A 20406-nucleotide genomic window follows, 5' to 3' on the forward strand; every position below is an offset into this window, starting at 1 on the left:
TAACACTGATAGTATTCTTTGTGGACTGCCGGCGGGAGACGAAGACAAGCAGAAGAGCAGCAGAAACAACAACTGAACAAGAGAAGTAGAAAACAAATAACAAAAAAGAATGCATCTTGATCATCTGACCATGCAAGAACGGTATATCCTGGGAAATAATATCTGAATGTAGCAATATCTCATATGTAGCAATATCACCTTCATGAAAAATCAAACCAATGAAGACTTACATTTCTACAAGACATTACTGAATACACTCATTCCTGAACAAATGTCCCACTTGTAGTAACAACACACGGACCTCCACCCGTACAGACACCCAGGAATCCACTTCCTCGAATATTTAACGAAACCTCCACCAAACCTGAACACAAACACTAAACAATGCGACCTTTAAAAAAGGGGCACCAGCCAACACGAGGTCGTGAAACTCAACAACTCTTCGTGTCCAATTACCTCGAGCAACGAAAACTTCACCAAACCAAAACACTGAACACTAACAACATGACATTAGTAAGGACGTCAATTAACAGTTCGTTAAAACCCCTTGACTGCCTTTGAATGTAATCACGAACGTGCATAGTGACGTCACTGAAGACATCATCATCATCAGGAGGGAAATAACTGGAAGGCTGAAAATTTACACAATTTATCTAGTGATATATATCTCCACACCATTATCTCAGTTTTAGGCTTTTTGTTTTGGATATTGTATCAAGACTTAAAACACCACTTTCTACTAGGTTTTTTTTTTTTTCCTTTGGCACTGAAGGGGTTTTAAACACTTGTTTAAATAAATAAAAACACCCTCTCCGCCCATACCTTCATGACGTCCCCCTTGAAGATGATGGCGTGGGTGTGATCGAAGGAGGCCGGTCTGCCGGAAGAGCTGACGGGCGGGGCCGACCGCGGCTCCCCTGACACGGGACGCAGCGGTGAAACTGCAAAGCACACACACACACACACCACAGATAACCAGTTTTTCTTTCTCTATTTCCTTGTTTATTCATGTATTTGTTTGTTTATCTGTTTGATTATTTGTCCAATGATATAATTTATCTCTTCATTCATTCGTTTATCTATTGCTCGTGACTGAATAAAAATAAAGGAAGAAGGAAAGGTTGAATGAAAGAAAGGGGGTTGGCGGTGAGGGAGACGACCGGGACAGACGTGTAAGACTCGTTTATTATAAATACAATCTAAATCAGATCAATCTGACACTACATTACTGGACAAAGAAGACGGTTCGGTATGAAGGACAATGTGAAGAGAAATAAAAAGAATAAACTTTTTTTTTTACCTTGTTTAACTTTAAATGAATGGGAAAAGAAGAGAGCTCGTGCCGCTCACATGTGCGAACGTGCGCGCAGGCGTGTGTGGTTGTGTGTGTGTGTGTGTGTGTGTGTGTGTGTGTGACAGAGAGAGACTGAGACACAGACAGAGACTCAGAGAGAGACAGACAGACAGACACACTGGGACACAGAAACAGGCAAGAGATAGAAAAAGTGTACGTTTGTGACCCCGATCACCACACGGACTTACATAACCCGGGCTCCCAAACCGGCCACCGAGGCATGTCGAAACAGAGAACTGGGTGGGTATTCGAGGGTGGAGACGGGGTACTGGGGGAAGCAGGAGAGGGTTAGCAGATTACAAATATCTCAGTGCCCGGGTAGGGTCTTTGGTCTCAAAACAGGACACACCGACAAGACAGCAGACCAAATCGTGCACTGCTTTGTGAAGAATCAAGTCGCACAGTTTCCATTAAGAAAACTTCAAACAAAATTAATCCACATCAAATACTTTTTTCTTTTTTTTTTAATACTGAGGCTAAAATCTGAACATTCCTGCATTGTTTTTGTTTTGCTTTTTTCAAAATAAATAAGTACATAACAAGGTTCAATACAAGCGAAAATAAGATTTGCATCCCTGGTATTTTCAATGCACTTTCAAAAATCCAACACTTTCTCTTCCAATGATTAGCGCTCTTTTTCAATTGCTGGTTCACCATGAAAAAAAAGAGCAAGCAAACACGAAAGAAAGGGTGGGTGAAAAAATGGAAAGGGTGGGTGAAGTGCAGGAAAGAAAGAATGGACTGAAGGGTGGATGGACAGAAGAAGCGGGAAGAAGAGAAGAGAAGAGAAAAAAGCATCATGTACGAAATATAGAAAGAAAGAATAGTAAACATGAGGCAAGGCCCTCAAGATTTGTATTTGTTTTTCTCTTATTTTGTCACAACGGGGATTTCTCTGTGTGAAATTCGGGCTGCTCTCCCCAGGGAGAGCGCGTCGCTACACTGAGAGCGCCACCCGTTTTTTTTTTTGTTTTTTTTTTTTTTGGTTTTTGTGTGTGTGTTTTTTTTTTTGGGGGGGGGGGGGGTTGTTGTTGTTGTTGTTGTGTGTGTGTGTGTGTGTGTGTGTGTGTGTGTGTGTGTGTGTGTGTGTGTGTTTTCCTGCGTGCAGTTTTATTGTGATACACACAAAATTAAAAACAGTATTTATCGATTTTGCAGGACATCGTTCAGCATAATTATTACCTCAACCCCAATGATAATTTTCCGGGAAAGGCGCATTTTCATCCTCTCCACCATAAAAACCTAAGGAGGAAGTATCAGATTAAAGTATACTGGTATACAAACCAGTGTCTTTCCAGACCGCCAGTAAGCTTGTTGGTGGAAGAATACGGCAAGATTGCATGATGGCCTTTCATCTTGGGAGTTATTTTCATCATTTTTGACTGTCCTTATTTTTGCAGCAGTCATATCTGCTGATCTGAAAACTACACACGTTCCATACTTCCATGCCAATGTACAAAACTGGAACTTCTTTCGTCTCAGCTTTTCATACGCAATGGTCTGACATGTATCACTGCGACAAAATAAGACATTTCGGGATGACTTTATCTGGCTTATAATACATATGCAATGACAAGAACGTATCACAAATTTAGAAAGTGAAGTGATCTAACCCTGCGTTTCAGAGGTTCAAATCTCAAACCATGATTCTGAGGTGGCGCCGTATCACGGGGTATAACTGACTGATTAAACAAGACTTAAAGTTTGGAAGTTGAAGTTTGATCCGAGTTAGAACTGCCCATTGAGAGGGCGCCCCGAAAGAATTATGGTCCCACCCTTTGTTTTAACAAATACAGACGGGCCCACCTTGAAATTCTTTCGGATTCTGAATGCCAACACATACATCGTTTACGACTGATTAGCCTTGATAGCCATCACGCACACTCAAGCCAGAATTCTTTCGGGGTTGACTCTCTCACAGAGCAGAATTATTATCAAACTTCAAATTCTATGCAAGTCGTTTAGTCAATCCCGGTCTTTTCCTTTTTTTCCTCCACAACCACTCATCCTCGTTCGATTGTCAATCAGTATGCTATCGCTGTCTGAATCGTGGGAGGCTATTTGATCAAGTTAGCATCTTCATGGCATTCCATGTCTCTTAGAAGCAACCCTCTCCTCCCCACTTCCCCCACCCCACCCTTCCCGCTTGCCTGGCTCAACCACCTTTGCACTTTGCGGGAGTTGATATCCGGAGTCCTGTTAATCAGTATTCTATCTCTGTCTTGGGTAACGTCAATACTACTTGGGTAAACTACTGTTTAACCGCTTGAACAGTTTTTAAAAAAAATAAACAGAAAAATAAAAAGAAAGACAAGTTTCAATATGTCTCTGAACAAATGAAAATTCACAGTTGCATGTTAGAAAAGTAAGTTTCACTGCCATTATTTTTGTTATTCTCTCTCTCTCTCTCTCTATGCCTCGAAATCCAAGTGAGTACTCCACAGTTCGAAACAGAAGTCAGCTTGCAGTGCATGCAACTCTCCAATTTAGATTTATAAATGGCTGACATCAGCTCTTCCGATAAAAATCAACCCATTCTTCCCAATTTTCTCACCCGGCGCTGATCAGAAAGAGGGAGACAGAGATACTGACAGAGACAGATACAGATAATGAGACAGAGACAGAAGGACAGAGAGAGACAGCAAGACGGAGATATCGTACAAGTGTGTGTGTGCCAGACCAGCAAACTAAATCAGACGAACAAGAGATAGTGGATCCCTTACGTGCTTTCCGATGAGAACTCCCGTTGGGTCTGGGTTGTCCAGATGCAGGGACTTCCTGCCCACGTCAGAAGCTGAGGGGGGAAGGAACGAGGGGGCGAGAGGAGGGAACGAGGGGGCGAGAGGAGCTGGACTTTCTCTCTCTCTCTCTCTCATGTGCGTGTGTGTGTGTGTGTGTGTGTGTGTGTGTGTGTGTGTGTGTGTGAGGGTGGAGGGGTATGGAGGTTACAGGGGAAGGGGGATGAAGTACGGAAGAAAACACTGGGCCATGCATGATCTTTCCTCGTGTTTCTAAAAACTTTCTTCTTATCCAACGGTACCCGTGTCCTGTCTTATCATTCAGTCACCACGGGAAGCCATTATTTTCATCGGACGGACTGGCTTTTAAGAAGCGTGGAGTTTAAATTTGTAAACAGAGAGCCCAGGACGATTGTTCGACACCCTTCCTTAATTCATTCCCTGTCTGTCTGTCTGTCTATAACGCGCGCGCGCGCACACACATACACACACACACACACACACACACGAGAGAGAGAGACAGAGGGAGAGAGGGTTTTACACTCTTTTGGGGGGGAGGTGGGTGGTTGGGCGGGAGGGGGGGGGGCATTGGCAAAGGTACCCTTTTGGCAAGGCAATTCATGAAACGGGGGAGAGGATAGAAAGGAGAGAGAGAGAGTGGGAGAGAGAAAGAGTGAGACATCGGAGAGAGAAGGTTCGGGGGGTGGGGGGGGGGAGGAACAGCAACAGACTGTGCTGATGTTGTTGTTTTTTTACTCCATGTGCTAATTGAAGATCTGTGTTAGGTGGCCAACGCGGTCGTGTCCCCTTTCTGCCGAATCGGAAAACGCCGCGATGGGTGGTCAAACCGATCTGTCAAAAGATATCGTGGCCCGTTGTCTAAAAGAGGAGCGTGTCGATAAAAAGTACAAGAAAGAGGAGGACGACAGGGAAGGAGAGGAGGAAGAGGATGAGAGACAATGAGACATGGACTCGCAGTTAAACAAGACCCAAGCAGACAGGCAAAGAGAGATGAACAGAGAGAGAAAGTGAGCAAGCGAACGAGCGAGAGAGAGACAGACAGATAGGCAGAGTGAGACAGAGACAAGGAGACAGACGTACACACGGAGACAGCGAGAATCTCACGCGTGCGCGCACATTTGCGTGTGCTTTGTGGGTTTCTGTGTGTAGGGGAGGGGGTGGGGGAATATCGCATGCAAGTGATCATGCAAATCACAGCATTATTTTTTTTAGGATGTTTAGTTGAACACACACACACACACACACACACACACACACACACACACACACACACACAATTTTTTTTTCTTTTCGGCGTGACAAACATGGTAATAAATTAAGCCGTGAGGCAGAACGCGACATCACTCTTCTAGAATTTAGTACTTTGTATCTAAAACATTTAATAAACAAATGGACAAACACAACACAACACACACACACACACACACACAGCCACATATATATATATATATATATATATAGAGAGAGAGAGAGAGAGAGAGAGAGAGAGAGAGAGAGGGAGAGAGAGAGAGAGAGAAGGGGGTTGGGGGGAACAGACATATCTGTATTTCTGCCAGACCACAGTTTTTAGTCAGAGTATGACGATGAGGGAGGGGAGAGAGAGTGGCTATTTATGAAAGCGTTGAAAGAAGAGTGACTGCCAGTGTTTAAATTCTGAATTATTATGCGCGCGCGCACACACACACACAGACACACGCGCACTCACACTCTCTCTCCCTCTCGCGCGCATACACACACACCGAGCCTTCTTACTCTCACAATCGATCAACGAAAATACAGAGGTTGCAGTGCAACTGAAGACGATCGATCTCCACAAATTTACAGCAGTCTTTCTTTCTTTTCATTTTCTTATGTATCTATCCTGTGCCTGTTTTTTTTAAAGAATTTAAAGGGCTTGGCAACCACCCCTAGCCTCCCTCCCCCCCGGGCCCCACACACAAACACAAAATAATAACTTCCATTTCTATCCCCCCCCTCCCCCCCCCCCCCCACACACACACACACAAACACAAAATAATAACCTCCATTTCTAGGTGCACACACACACACACACACACACACACACGACAAAACAGGTACCCATTTCTCTCTCCAAATCTGATAAACTTTTAACACAATATGTCTCTCTTTCTATCTCTATCTCCCTCCACCTGATGCTCTCCTAGGAGACACACACACACACACGCGCGCAGAAACATTCTGGTCTGCACTTCTGACTAAATCCGATCAGCTGGTATCAAGACTGGACCATTGTTCCTTTCCTAGAGCTCTCTGTCTGTCTGTCTGTCTGTGTCTCTCTCTCACACACACACATACCTACCGGAATACAGTGCGAAATACGATGGGAGATGTCCTCGCTGGGTGCGTCTATGTCCAGCTCACCAGTGACCTGTCTCTCTCCCCTCTCGCCCTCTGCCCCCCCCCCCCCCCCCCCCAAGTAATCCGTTTGCCAATCTCGCCAAAAGAAGGAAACAACTGATGCTTCCTTTTCTCTCCCCTCTCCTCTGAGAGCCGAGACTGGATTACTGAGGAGGGTAAGAGGAAGGTGGGGGGAGAGGAGGAGGGGACACACACACACACACACACAGAATGTGCAGCGAATTTTTTTTTTTTTTTTTTTTTGCTGTTGCATCTGTTCCTTCATGGAAGAGAAGGTGGTGGGTTGGTGGGTTAAGGGGATGGGGGAAGAGATGGACGGGAATGGGGAAACAATTATGTAACACCTTACAGAACCGGTTGTTTCTTCCCCCCCGCCCTCCCTTACATAACAAATCTCACACACACACACACACACACACAGGAGACTAGAGCCAAGGCGAAACATAAGATTGAAGTGTTCGATTTTTTCCCCTCTGTTAAAACATATATATATATATATATGTCAAATCAGACACTCCACCACACCCCTCTCCCCCAAGCAATTCCCTGGTGCCCTGCCACGCTGCTTGCATGCCATGTTGAGACAGAACAAAAGAAAACAGCTGACGATAGTGCATACTTTCTCCCCTCCCTCCCTCCCTCTCTCTCTCTCTCTCTCTGTTTGTCTGTCAGGAAAATCCCGACTTTTCCTTTTCCCCTTCTTATTATATAAATTCATATAAATGAAACATGTTCTGTGCATGTTTTATTAAAACTTAATATCATTCTTATCTTCATCAGCGGTAGCAGTAGTGTGAGTAGTATTACTAGTAATATGATTATAATAATTATGTATCATCTGTCTCTCTCTCTCTCTCACTCTTTATTAGATAGATAGATAAATAGATACATGTGTGTGTGTGTGTGTGTGTGTGTGTGAACAAATACATACATGTAAGCATACATTTATGCGTACATACATTCATACATACATGTATACATACTCATCCATTCACTCTTCCTTTTTTTTTGGCTCTTCAGTCACCTATGTCAGTAGTGAGCGATGTTTGACTGTATCAGTTGGTGGAACAGCAAGGCAGTATGCGGTTACTGTCTGTGTTCTTGGCCGTTGTGCGTTGATTAGTCATTCAGTGATGGAGCTACAGTTAGGTGGATTGTTAGTTGGTTTGTGTGTGTGTGTGTGTGTGTGTGTGTGTGTGTGTGTGTGTGTGTGTGTGTGTGTGTGTAGACGCAAACGTGGTTGGCATGGAATGTGTCAGTTTACGTGGCATAGCTTCCATCATATTGCTGTAATAGAACATACTAAAAATGAAATTTCCTTTAAATTTTCAATTCACAGATAAAGATGAAGACTTTTCAGGTCGGCGGTTTAAAATGAGCAAATGAGAGAGAGAGAGAGACAGAGACAGAGAGAGACAGAGACAGTGAGTGACTGACACACAGACAGACTGACAAACAGACAGAGACAATAGAGACCGAGACGGCCGGACAAGCAGTGTAAGACAACAATGCACACCTATAGGTGTTACATGATCAGCCTTGCTGTCTCCTCAGTTTTCCCGAAAGCATTATAACCTGAATTGCTTGCTCCCCGCCCACCCCTTCCTCTCTCCCTCCCTCACACACACACACACACACACAATCACACCGGGTTCTCTCTCTTTCTCTGTGCATACACACATGTTGACAACATTGGACATAACTCATGCTTGCATGCAAGCGGAATCAATGCTTCTGTCAGCGAAACACACACACACACACACACACACACACACGCCCACACACACACCGCACACAGCACCCCGTCGCTCTTGAACGTCTCCCCCCGCCCACGATTTCTCCATTTAAAAAATAATGATAAATAACATATTACTTTTTGAAAATAAAAAAAACAAAAAATCGGACTGATAACTAAACAGATCGTTCGAAAGGCTCAGTTGTGCAGTGCACATGCATACAGACACACAACATTCGTGATCATCCGTGATAGCCGTGTCTCTGCCGATCAATAGCGACAAGGGTTTTAAAAATGGGGAGCTGGGGCGGCATGCAATCCTGTGTCCTTGAGCAGTCCACTGCGACCTGGCCCACTTCAGTAACCTACGCGTGCAGGCCTGTTTAACGGGTCGTGTGTCTTTTGTGTTTTCTCAGTACAGCGGATTAAAAAAAAAAAGTTAACCGTGCTCCTGTTTCGTCCTGGACACTACTTTTCAGTCAGACACAAACACACACACACAGACACACGTACACGTGGGTATGCGATTTGCACATGCAGATGCGGCACGCACATTCCCACTCTAGCAAACGTACGAAAACACTGAAATAAACACAGACGCGTACACGCGCGCATATAATACACAAGTACACACAGAATAATGATGAATCATTTACACCCCGTCACATTATCAATCAAAAACAAAAAAAAAACAAAAAAAAAAAGGATTTCGGATGATGCCATAACCCCCAAAACGTTCAGCCTGATGCACCTACAGCTAGCGCACGTGAAATAATTTTTTTTTTTTTTAAATTTCAAGAGAAATAAATTGTGACAAAAAATCAGGAACGCAACATAATGCAACAAAACAGAATTATTCAACAGGAAGGCGGAAAAATTGCAACATACTTCAGCTCTTGCTTTTCAAACAATATGAGAACAAATCATAGTTGCTTTTTTTTTTTGCTTTTTTTTTTCACTTTGAGAGTGAACTCGCGCGCGCGCGTGCACACACACACACACACACACAAAGTGTACGCAGGACATATAGCGACACCCACTTACCCACCCTCTTCTCTAGTATTATCAAAAAGCATTATCAACTCACTGCTAGGAATCTTCAACCGCAGGCTCAATTTTCGTTTCTTGCTCATGGTTGAGTATGATGGGTGGATTTCGCCCTCCTCCACGGGCGAAAGAAAAGAAGAAGAAGAAGAAAAAAAAAAAAATATATATATATATATATACGAAACAAACTAACAGATGATCCAACGAATTTGCAGGTATGACACAAACAGAAACGATAATCCCTGAAGAAAACAACAGCAACAACAAAATTCGTATTGAGCAAGATGAAGACCCCAGTCTGATTGTCCATGCGCACACGCACAGAACGACACCAACTTGACTCTGATCAACCTGAAAATAACAAGTTTGGACAAGGATCGTCGAGTAAATGGTTACGGCCGCTGTCTTCGTTCAGAACGAGCAGGACTCGCAACAATCCACGTGCTGTTTTTCGAACTGTCATCAACACCACAAACAGTGACGGAGACGAAGCCAGTCAAGTGTGCTAAAACCGCTTGTCACTCTCTCCATGTGACAAGTCTTGCTCTGTGCGTTTGTGTGTGTGGTGGTGGTGGCCCTCACGACTTGTCAACAGAGGATCAACTCACGGCTATGTCGTGTGTGTCGTGTTGCGTGTGTGTTTGAATTGTTGGTGTTCCTTCTGAATCAGCACCAGTATAACACTATCATGTCGCCAAGTCGAGCTGGGATGTCTTTGTGGCGGTTTAATCGCACTGTATGTAGGCTATTCACCAATGCAAACACATCACTCACTGCCTGATTTCGTACAGCATCGCAAACTATTCTTCGACCCATGTCCACAAAACACCGTCACACACAACTTCAATGCTTTCCCCCTTTCTGTGCATTGTCGTTACTCCTCTACTACCACAACACATACCCACACACATGTCAAAGGGAATCAGATACTGTCCCCTCTCCTCTAGTCTTAGCTATCCTCGTGGAAGAGGTCGCGGGCGAGATGCAACGTGCAGCTTGCTTGCCTCTGCCTTGCCTTGGCTGAGGATGTTGGAATTGAACGGCTCAAAGCAAGCACACACACACACACAGAGGTCGATAGCGAACCGGTGCCAGTGTCGCACGTCTACAGCAGTATACGTGACGTCGCTCTTGCCATCCCTGAAAGGGGGTGGTGACAGTCAGGGTGAGGGGTGTTGGGACATCGGCCGCTTTCTGATGCCACAGTGCTCGTAGCGTATCTATAGGTGCTCTGCGCGTCCAGTGGTAAAATGGAGGTCATCTCTCTCTTTCCGCGCGCGTGTATGTGTGTGGGGGTGGGGAGGGGAATGGGGGTGGCGGATCTCCGCTCTCTGGGATCACAGTCTTCAAGTCTTTTTCATATTTTTTCAAGAGGGCGACAGAACTGAGACCACAAAATAATGTAATGCAAATTTTGCAGAAACAAATGAGATGTCCACCCGAACACCACCCCACCAATACACTCCGCGCTTTAAAACGCACATACACACGAATGAATTTTTGAATGACATAAATACTATATAACGCCTATCCTCGGTCGGACACCAAGCTCTAAGCGCTTTACAAACACGGGGGTCATTTGCAAAACAGGCTGCCAACCCGTTGGGTAGAGCCGACACGCGTGTCCATCGTGTAAGTGTTGATCTGTCTGGTCGTTCACCTTATCTGTCCAAACTGGAAATCAGCCCACTGAAATCATCTTCACACCAACGCAAGCTCGCCAGTGAGTCACCATATGCACTGCGTGCGCGAAACATGACTTTTCAAGCATAGGTGAAAGAAATTAATAGCACCAGGCTTCGGCAAGTTTCCCACTCATGCAGCCAGAATTGAAAATATCAACAAGCAGAGTAAGCGACTGCTGACGGCGCTTGAAGAACGCCAAAAAGACACCAGTCTTAATCACAACTGAGTTATCTTGATGACGTGTGTGCACGTGCTTGCGTGCCTATACGTTTCGCCCAATCTGACAAAGGAGAAGTGAGATGATCATTGCCAAGGGCAAACTGTCACCGAGGGGCCACTCTTTCTGACTGCCTGTCACCCAGTCCTCCATAAAGCGAAAATAAAATCTTTCTTTGACAAAGTGTAAAGGTTAAAGAGGGGGTGGGTGGGGTGACTGCAAAGGAGAGACTTTGAGCCACAGAGAGAGATCAAAAAGAGAAAACTGCGGGGGTGGTGGGGGGTGAGGGGGTGAGGACTCAGTAGAGGGAGGGGAACGTGTAAGACAGGGATAAAACATCGATAGAGACCGAGAGAGGGGGGCTGACATGGGCAGGTTGGTTTTTTTGTTGTTGTTGTTTTCTTTTTCTTTTCTTCTAAGTGCCAGACTCTCATAATTATCCTATAAATTACTGAGTTATCGGCTGGTTTGTTTGTTTGTTGTTGTTGTTGTTTTTTTTGTTTTTTTAAATAATGATACTATAAATCACTGAATTATCGGGTGGGTTTTGCGTGTGTGTGTGTGTGTGTGTGTGTGTGTTTGTTTGTTTGATTGTTTTTGTTTGTTTGGGTTTTGTTTTGTTTTGTTTTTTGTTTTTGTTTTGTTTTTTTGTGTGTGTTTTTTTGGGGGGGGATTGTTTGTTTTTTTCCTTTTGTCTTTTAAGTGCCAGACACTCTCATAATGATACTTGAAATTACTGTCATCGTTATGCTGCTGTTATGGGGCGCCCACTGAGGTAGAATCGGTTTGGCGTTGGAATTCTGATCCAGTACTGTTCACCAGTGACCAGAGTTCGAGGCCTCGTTTCGGCATGGAATTGTGTCCCTGCGAAAGGTGCTTTGTAGCGATTTTCCTAACTCAACCCAGGTCTGAATGGGTTCTTCTGGAATTCGGTCGGGGAAGGTTAAAAGCTGCGGAAGGCGCCGCCTTCCTTTGTCGACCCCTACCGCTGACACAGTGAAGTCACAGCCCCAACGTAGCCGTGGCCGTAAAAGACCTTTGACTTTTTAACCATTAAAATATTTGGTCTGATCGATAACCAACAAACTGAACATGAAAATATATTTGAAATTAATTTTCAATTCAGTGCCACTCGTCACCATCACACCATTGCAACGTAAATTCTATTTTCGCCACACGAGCCCACTCATAAGAACTGACAATCAAATCGTAGCAACGTATCGACTGCGACAGAGCACCATCACGGTACATATTTTTGTTCACACTGATACCGACAGATGGTTCAAATAATACAAGTCATTCATTTGGCTGATGCATGCCCCGTGGACAGCTACTGACTTTTTGTGACAACGTCAAGTTGTGTTCAATTTTGAGTTGCTGGCAGCATACACCACGTACGTTTTGTTGTTGTTGTTACGAAAGTTTTTTTGTTTTGTTTTTTTTAATTAAAAAAAAGAAGAGTGGTTTCACATCCACACACACACACACACACACACACATGCACGCGCACAAAAACATCCTGAAAGTTTACTGGTAGATATGTTTGAGCCAAAAGGGGAAGAATCCACAAGGCTGACTTTGTAAGGGGAATAACTCTATTCTGTATGCCTAGTACATGTATCCCGCGAGTTGTGTACCTTCTTAACTCATGGCATTCTGTTCAAAACACCAAACAGCATTCTTTAAACAAAAAAAACAAACAAAAAAAGCTAATAATCTAATAAATGATGGAAGCATTACAGGGGGATGGGATAGTAAAAGACACGAATAACACACTCAACATCAATATTGCTATAATCAAATATCCACTTATGCCCATGCTTACCACAATAGCAAGCCTAAATTCATCCATGTGCACTTGTGAACCAAGGTGATCATGTTGCCAAGACAGGGTGACAGCTCATGCTGATTGATGTGGGATGAAACAGCTGCTTAGCAACTTTTTGTTAATGCATGATAGTGAATCACCGTGGGGGATGCATTTACACTGGCAGGTCAACATGTGCATGAACATAGCATGCACGTAACGTATGAGCACACACATGCACATAAAAATATATTAATGACGAAGCTCATTCATCACACCACATGTACACATACTACAGTATACAACATGATATTTTGTAGCATGCATGTAAACTCAACCCCTGCATATGTGTATATGAAGGCACCCACAGGCACACCGGCACACACACACACACACACACACACACACAGAGGCACATGCACACGATCAAGACTCACAAACTGAATGCACTTGTAAGCATACATACGCATAATCATATAATCATTTGACCTGAGGTAATCTAACTGATCATTCCAAAGGAACAAAGAGGCAGCAACTGGTATGAAATTCTAAGGGAGGCAACTTTGAGCCTCAACCGCTGAATTTCTTTGTCAAAGGGAGGCAACTTTAAACACTGCATCTTTCCTATAATCTATAAATTCATCTTTGTTGTTTATCACCTTGCCAATAGCACACAGGGATATATCGTGGATGGAAAAAAAGGTAAACCAACCACTGAATATGACATGTACTTGTAGCTGTACATTCATACAAACTGTACTGAACTATAATAATGTATCATAATGGACATGGATTGCTTTATGAAGATTGTGAGGCAAAACAGTGATTAATTTAGTTAGACGTAACCCAAACAAGACAAAAATAAATATATAAATAAAGTATAAAGAATATAATGAAAACTACGGAAAAGAATCACAATCAGAAACGTGTCTGTGTATGTTCTATTTGAATGGCAGGACGAAAACATGAGAAGTGGTGATGAGAATAGGATTGTCATGTTGTCTCGCATTCAATTCGATTCAGTGTGTGTCGATATGTGGGAATGAAGTGTAATGACTAGGTACTAATGCAGGAACTATGCCAGATAAAAATGTAATCTTTTCATGTGCCTATATTTAGTTCCAAACTGACTATTCTGCCAAGTCCACCAGATGCATTCCCACTCTAACCCACTCCAACAAATACAACATGTAAAAAAAGCGACTATCACATCAGTCACAAACACAAATGCCTACCTCCCTCCCACCTCTACATATGCACAACACCCCAACCCTTATTAATCTATTTCTCATTTCAATTCCTAATAATAAAAAGAAAAAAAGAAAAAAGAAAGCAAGACATGGTGATAAAAAGTTGTGAAATTCAAGTACTAGGTTTCAACATTCAGGGGACCCAGGCACTACACCGCACAGTTCTGCTTCAGTGATTTTACTGTGTGGCAAGTTCTAAAAATTCTTATTCTTGTTCACCTTATATCTGTATAGACGACGAAAGAGAGAGAGAGAGAGAGAGAGAGAGAGAGAGAGAGATCTATACAGACGACAAAAGAGAGACAGAGAGAGAGAAAGCGCATGTGTACACATATGTGCACACACACGTTTGTATTTGCAAGCGTGTGTGTGCGTATGTTCGTTAATATATATGTTTGTGTGTCTGAGTGAAAACCAACGAAAGAAATGGTACCTTAACACACACAAGTAATTTTTAGCAAACTGGGAGTTGGAACACACATGCACACAAATAAAATGAAGCAAACCACAACATAATTATGTTCCATGCAGTACTGGCTTAAATGGCAACACTACTACTATGAAGTATTTATGATGGAGTGGGCACTAATGTGTTCATCTTAAAAACACTGCACTAATCTTGCACTTTCTAGTGAACAAAGTTTTTAAAAACACAGACACTCTCTCTCTCTAGCCCATTTATGACAGCATGATTTTAATATATCTAAGTAATTCTTCTTCCTTTAGTAATATACAATTTCTCCTGCAAGTGTTACGTTTATCTCTTTCAGCTTATTTGTGCATTCTGTTAACCGATAATATACATCATACCCATTTCATACATCGTTTTTTTGTATGCATGTTAATAGCTCATTTATTCATGTTTCCCAACCATCGCTCTGTCTCTTCCTCCATGCAACCATCTTCACTCTACCTACTCTCCTTCCTTCTCATACATCTTAAATGTTCTTATGTGTATGTGAGTGGGTTTCTTTTTTTGTTGTTTTTTTTTCCTCTTTATATTTTGTTCCCATCATCGTGCTTATGCATTTATGGTATTATGTCAGGTAGACCCTTTTCATGGTGGGAACTGGATGAAAAAAAACACACAACACAAATGCTTATCTGTTATCCTTATATAAGTTATAAACAAAGAAAAGTGTCTGGTCCTCTCTCTCATACAAGATTTATATTTATCACCATTTGTCTTATATAACCCTCTCTTTCTCTCTTCCTATTGAGTATTTCTCTCCCTTAGCAGCATATCCACCCACCTCTACACACACACGCGCGCGCACACACACACACACACACAAAGCTCATAACTGCACATGACAAGGAATGAAGGATACTGAACTCTCCCACACTCTATCCCCACCATTCCTCTATTTCTCCCTTTCTGTCTCTTGCGGAAAAGACACCCCAAAACCATTTCTCACGAAACAAGAACTCTAAGACAGATCACATGACCGTGTGTTATTTCACACAAAGTTCAGCACATCCTGGTTCTGGACAGATTGGGTACAGGAAGGATAGAATCAAAAGAACCTGTGAAAAAGAGTACTGTCAAAGTATGCAGTGTTTTGTAACAATCAAAAGCTAAATCCGTAAATGTGCATGAGAGAGAGAGAGAGAGAGAGAGAGAGAGAGAGAGAGTATGTGTGTGTGCATATGTTTTTGTGTGAACAAGTTTCTGTGTGTATGGGCATGAACACACAAACATGCACAAGTTCAAGCACATACATACTCCCTGTCCTTTTTTTTAATTTTTTTTTTTAACATTTTCCTTTTCTCCCATTTCACACAGTAAGTAATAAATTCCAAAAACACACTATTCTTTGCGTGTTAACTCATTCAGGGACAACATACTACTTTGTATTATTTTCTTTCATGTTCAATGAATGTGGACAGGGATTTTCAGAGATTTCCTGTTGCTCTATGGTGTGGGCTGCTTTCTGTGCTTCACATGTGAGAGTCCACATAATTATGCACCCATGTGTGCTTGTGTGAATGCGCATGTGTGTGCACACTTTGTGTGTGCATGTACTTTCATCTTGTGCCCATATCAACACACGCAGGGCAGGCTCTGTGCGTGGGCTGTAATATAAAGGTGAACTGATTTCTTTGTCACCCAATCCAAGTCAGTCAGAATCTCCCCCACACCTACTTCCAAAAAGTTAAAACAGGAAAAAAGAAAATAATATTACGATTTTTTTTTTTTTTTCCCTTTCCTTTCCTTTTTTTCCCTATTGTCATTATGTAAAGTAACTGGTGCAGTTCGGAGGGAAAGAAAGGGGATGAATGCAGTGAAGCAAGTGTGTGTTGGGGAGGAGAATTGGTGGGGTACAGAAATGGGCGAATTGAATAGTGTACTAGGTGAACAGATTTATGATGAGTTAGGTAAAAAAAAAAAAAAAAAAATTTTAAGTCATGCAACACATGAAAAACACATGACAGTTGTGCCTATGACCATCAGAACAGCAAAGGAGGCAACTACTGTCCTATCTGGGCTAGAACTTGATTTTAGTGGAGAGTGTCTTGCCAAAGTTACATACCTGCTCACCTATTCAAGACTTGTCCTGATTTTCAACAACAACAAAAATGTGGAAAATGCATAGGAGTTAATATCTGGCATGGGGTGAGGTAAAACAGAAGAAGAAGAAAAAAAAATGTTGCCCTGGAATAACTCCAACTGAGGAGTTTCTGGGCCAACTCCACTGGAGTGAAAACGGTGCCTGGAGTCATTTTATTCCCAGGCACAACACTACACAGCTCAACTGGCAGTGTGCCAGAACAGGGGTTCAAATCATGCAAAGCAGCGTGCAAAACAAAACAAAAAGACATTCTCTCACAACCAATCATATCGATGTTGTCATTCAGGAGGTGTTTGACTGTATAAGACCCCCTGTTACTCTCACATTGGTTATTACCCTATCTGCTTCAAAGAGTATAATCTAATTATCACTCAATGTGTGGATCAATGTGAAACCTGAAGATAATAAGAATAAATAATAAACCATCTCTCAGAATATAGGCAGACAGATCACATCAAATCATGCTGTTTATAGCCCAGCTGACCAATAAGACCATATCAGGGCTGAGACAGACAGATGAGATAGATATCAAATAGAGATCTATATTTAGTATATATATTCAAAATTCATTCATTTATATATTATAGATAGAAATATATGGACAAATACCATACAGATATTCATATTCATGCATTCATAAAACCTATCTCTAACTTTTCAAACTCAAACTCAAAGACATCTGCTGGGATATTAAAGTAACGTTGATTGGCGCCAAAATGAACACAGGGCACCCCCATGAAAAAACAACCTGGGCTCCTCCACTGGAATACCAGATACTAAATGTACAGTGAGACAGACTTTATACCTAGGCAGACATTCAGGACTCAACTTCCTCAAACAACAAAACCTTCACCATACCAAGACCAACAGTGGTAAACTTTACTTAAAAACGCCAACCAGTATGGCATTAATTCAACCACTGGGACAGGTAGGGGGGGTGGGGGGGTGGACTTAACCCTTGACAGACTTAACCCTGGAAATTCTACCTAAGACTTCTTCACTATAGGCAGCAAAGGATATGTGTATATATATATATATATATATATATATATATATGTGTGTGTGTGTGTGCTGGGTTCTCACCCAAGCATCCCGAGTTCAAACCCTGGTTTCAGCAACCTGGTGTTTGTGAAGAGTGGAGATCTTTTTCCACATAACCATGGTCAAAATATGTGCAGATCTACTGGTGTTTGAACATCCTTTGTGTGCATACACATATGAAGTATGCAAAGAAGAAGAATAAAAAGACAGAGAAAAAAAAAATGAAGAAGAACCAGCAGCACATATAAACTGCAAAAATATAATGTGACATGGGGACGTTCACCTGTGCTATTTAAATATATTAACTTACATCTCAGTGCATGTGGAGCATGAACATAGCTGCGATATAATGCTGGCTCATGACCAAGCTTCATGTGCTCAACAGTCTTGGAACAGACACAAGTAGGTGAGAAAAAAATCATACAGTGTCAGTGCACACACAGCCAGTCTGCAGGTTTTGTGTGTTTTCACTGTGTAATCCCATCTAACAGACTTTATACAATGATGCAAATGGAGAAAGGTTACATCAAAATTGCATCTGGTAAACACGGCAAAAACAGACACATCACTCATTATATGATTATTCCATATTTTGTACATTTGTGTATGTATATATTTGTTTTTATTTTTCATACATTACTCTCTCTCTCTCTCTTTATATGTATATATATACAATATATATATATATATATATATATATATATATATATCTATTCTGGATAAATAAAATATTTAAACAGCCATTGAAAGCTGTCATGTTTCCGATACACAGTTTCAGTTTCAGTTTCAGTAGCTCAAGGAGGCGTCACTGCATTCGGACAACTCCATATATGCTACACCACATCTCCTGAGCAGATGCCTGACCAGCAGCATAACCCAACGCGCTTAGTCAGGCCTTGAGAAAAAAAAAAAGAAAAAAAAAGAAAAAAAGATAAGCTTACATAAATAAATAAATAATAATTATGATATAAAAAAAAAAGGTAGTAGTGATGAAAAAAAAAATTTTTAAATAATAATAATAATAAATAAATAAATTATTAAATAAATAAGACAACAATGATGATAAATAAGCAAATAAATGTAAAACATGAAGACACACATTCACACATACACCCACACATGCATAACAGATATGCGCCAAACACGCAGTTTCACAGATATGAAAGCACAGTCAAATACATATAAATGTACATGAGCTCCAACACACACACACACACACACACACACACACACTACCCTACACCTCCTCTACCCCCTCCTCCACACACTCATTTCTAGTCTATGTATCGCAGCTTCCACGGCACACACACACACACACACAAGCACGCACACACACACATACACACACACACACACACACACACACAGATGAACGCTTACTTGTACAAGCACACACACACACGCCCATATCTCCCACCCACAACCCCACACACATATATACAAAGATATATATATAATATATACGTTCCAATATCCTGTTGCTCCCACAGTGTAGGCATGCACACACTCACATACCTCATCCTCTACCCCACCTCCTCCCTGCACCCCCACCTCCCCCTCAAACACACACACACACACACATACACACACATGCACAGAACTCTCCTGACACTTGTGTACACTTACACTCTCACGCATGCACAAACGCACTCAAAAACACAGACCCACACATACACACAAAAATACACATATACACATGCACAGAGGCTGCCACTGATTGGCCGCAAGAGGGATGGGAAAAGATCTCTGATGCCAAGAACGTGGCGTCTAGTGTGTTGCTCAGTCTATTGCATTTGGAAAAGCCCACAGAGACTGTTCCGTTTTGAAGAAATTTGCGCAATGCTGGTTTGGAAATGATGCCTATATTTGTTTGATTTGCAAAGGATCATGCTCTACCTTTCATGTTAGACTTACGGCTGCTCCCTCTCTCTGCTTTTATTTCTTTGAGGCGACCGATAGTGTGATGGCCTTGTACCTGTTCTTTTTGATATTCTTTGACTTTTCTGAGGATTTCCGATTTTCCTAGATGTAGGCCGCTCGTTGGTGTTGCGTTACCAGCAAGTCTGTCAGCTCGCTCATTTCCCTAACTCCGATACACAATTCATTCATATCATATTGTCTTTGCTAACGTTATGTAAAACGAACCCACCAAGGTGGCTGGACTTTATTCTTTCTCCTTTTTTACAACTACAAGCACCATTTTGTCACTCACACACACACACACACACACACACACACTTTGATTTTGGGCCATGAGTATGACCTTTACATGAATAAACTTTTTCTAATTCAATGTCCCTTTTTACTTGGACCACCTTCCCTAACTTGTATCCTTCCTGCTTATAAATAATCTTCACAACTTTGATACATGTACTGTTCTAAGTACTGCCAACCTAGAAAGGGTGAGGTCTGGACAAAAGTAAACAAACAAAACCCTGTGGATTGTTGCTTAAACCTCATACAGGTATTTGGAATTACCCTATAATAACCAGATAAAACCCACAGAATTGTGGCTTAAATCAAATGTAAGTATTTGGAATGATCCTATAAAATACTAT

At 42.0% G+C, this 20406-nt stretch overlaps 1 protein-coding gene across 2 annotated transcripts in view; it reads right to left on the bottom strand.

The window, feature by feature from the left end:
* Window positions 1–20406, bottom strand: part of LOC143293651 (5'-AMP-activated protein kinase subunit gamma-1-like) — an 87921-nt gene that overhangs the window by 56481 nt on the left and 11034 nt on the right. For both annotated transcript variants that reach the window (XM_076604778.1, XM_076604777.1), the window contains exon 3: window positions 823–941. In XM_076604778.1, the coding sequence (XP_076460893.1) occupies window positions 823–941 (119 nt within the window). The remainder of the gene's footprint in view (window positions 1–822; window positions 942–20406) is intronic.

Source organism: Babylonia areolata, chromosome 19 (genome assembly GCF_041734735.1).
Source record: "Babylonia areolata isolate BAREFJ2019XMU chromosome 19, ASM4173473v1, whole genome shotgun sequence".
Lineage (NCBI taxonomy): Eukaryota > Metazoa > Mollusca > Gastropoda > Neogastropoda > Buccinidae > Babylonia > Babylonia areolata.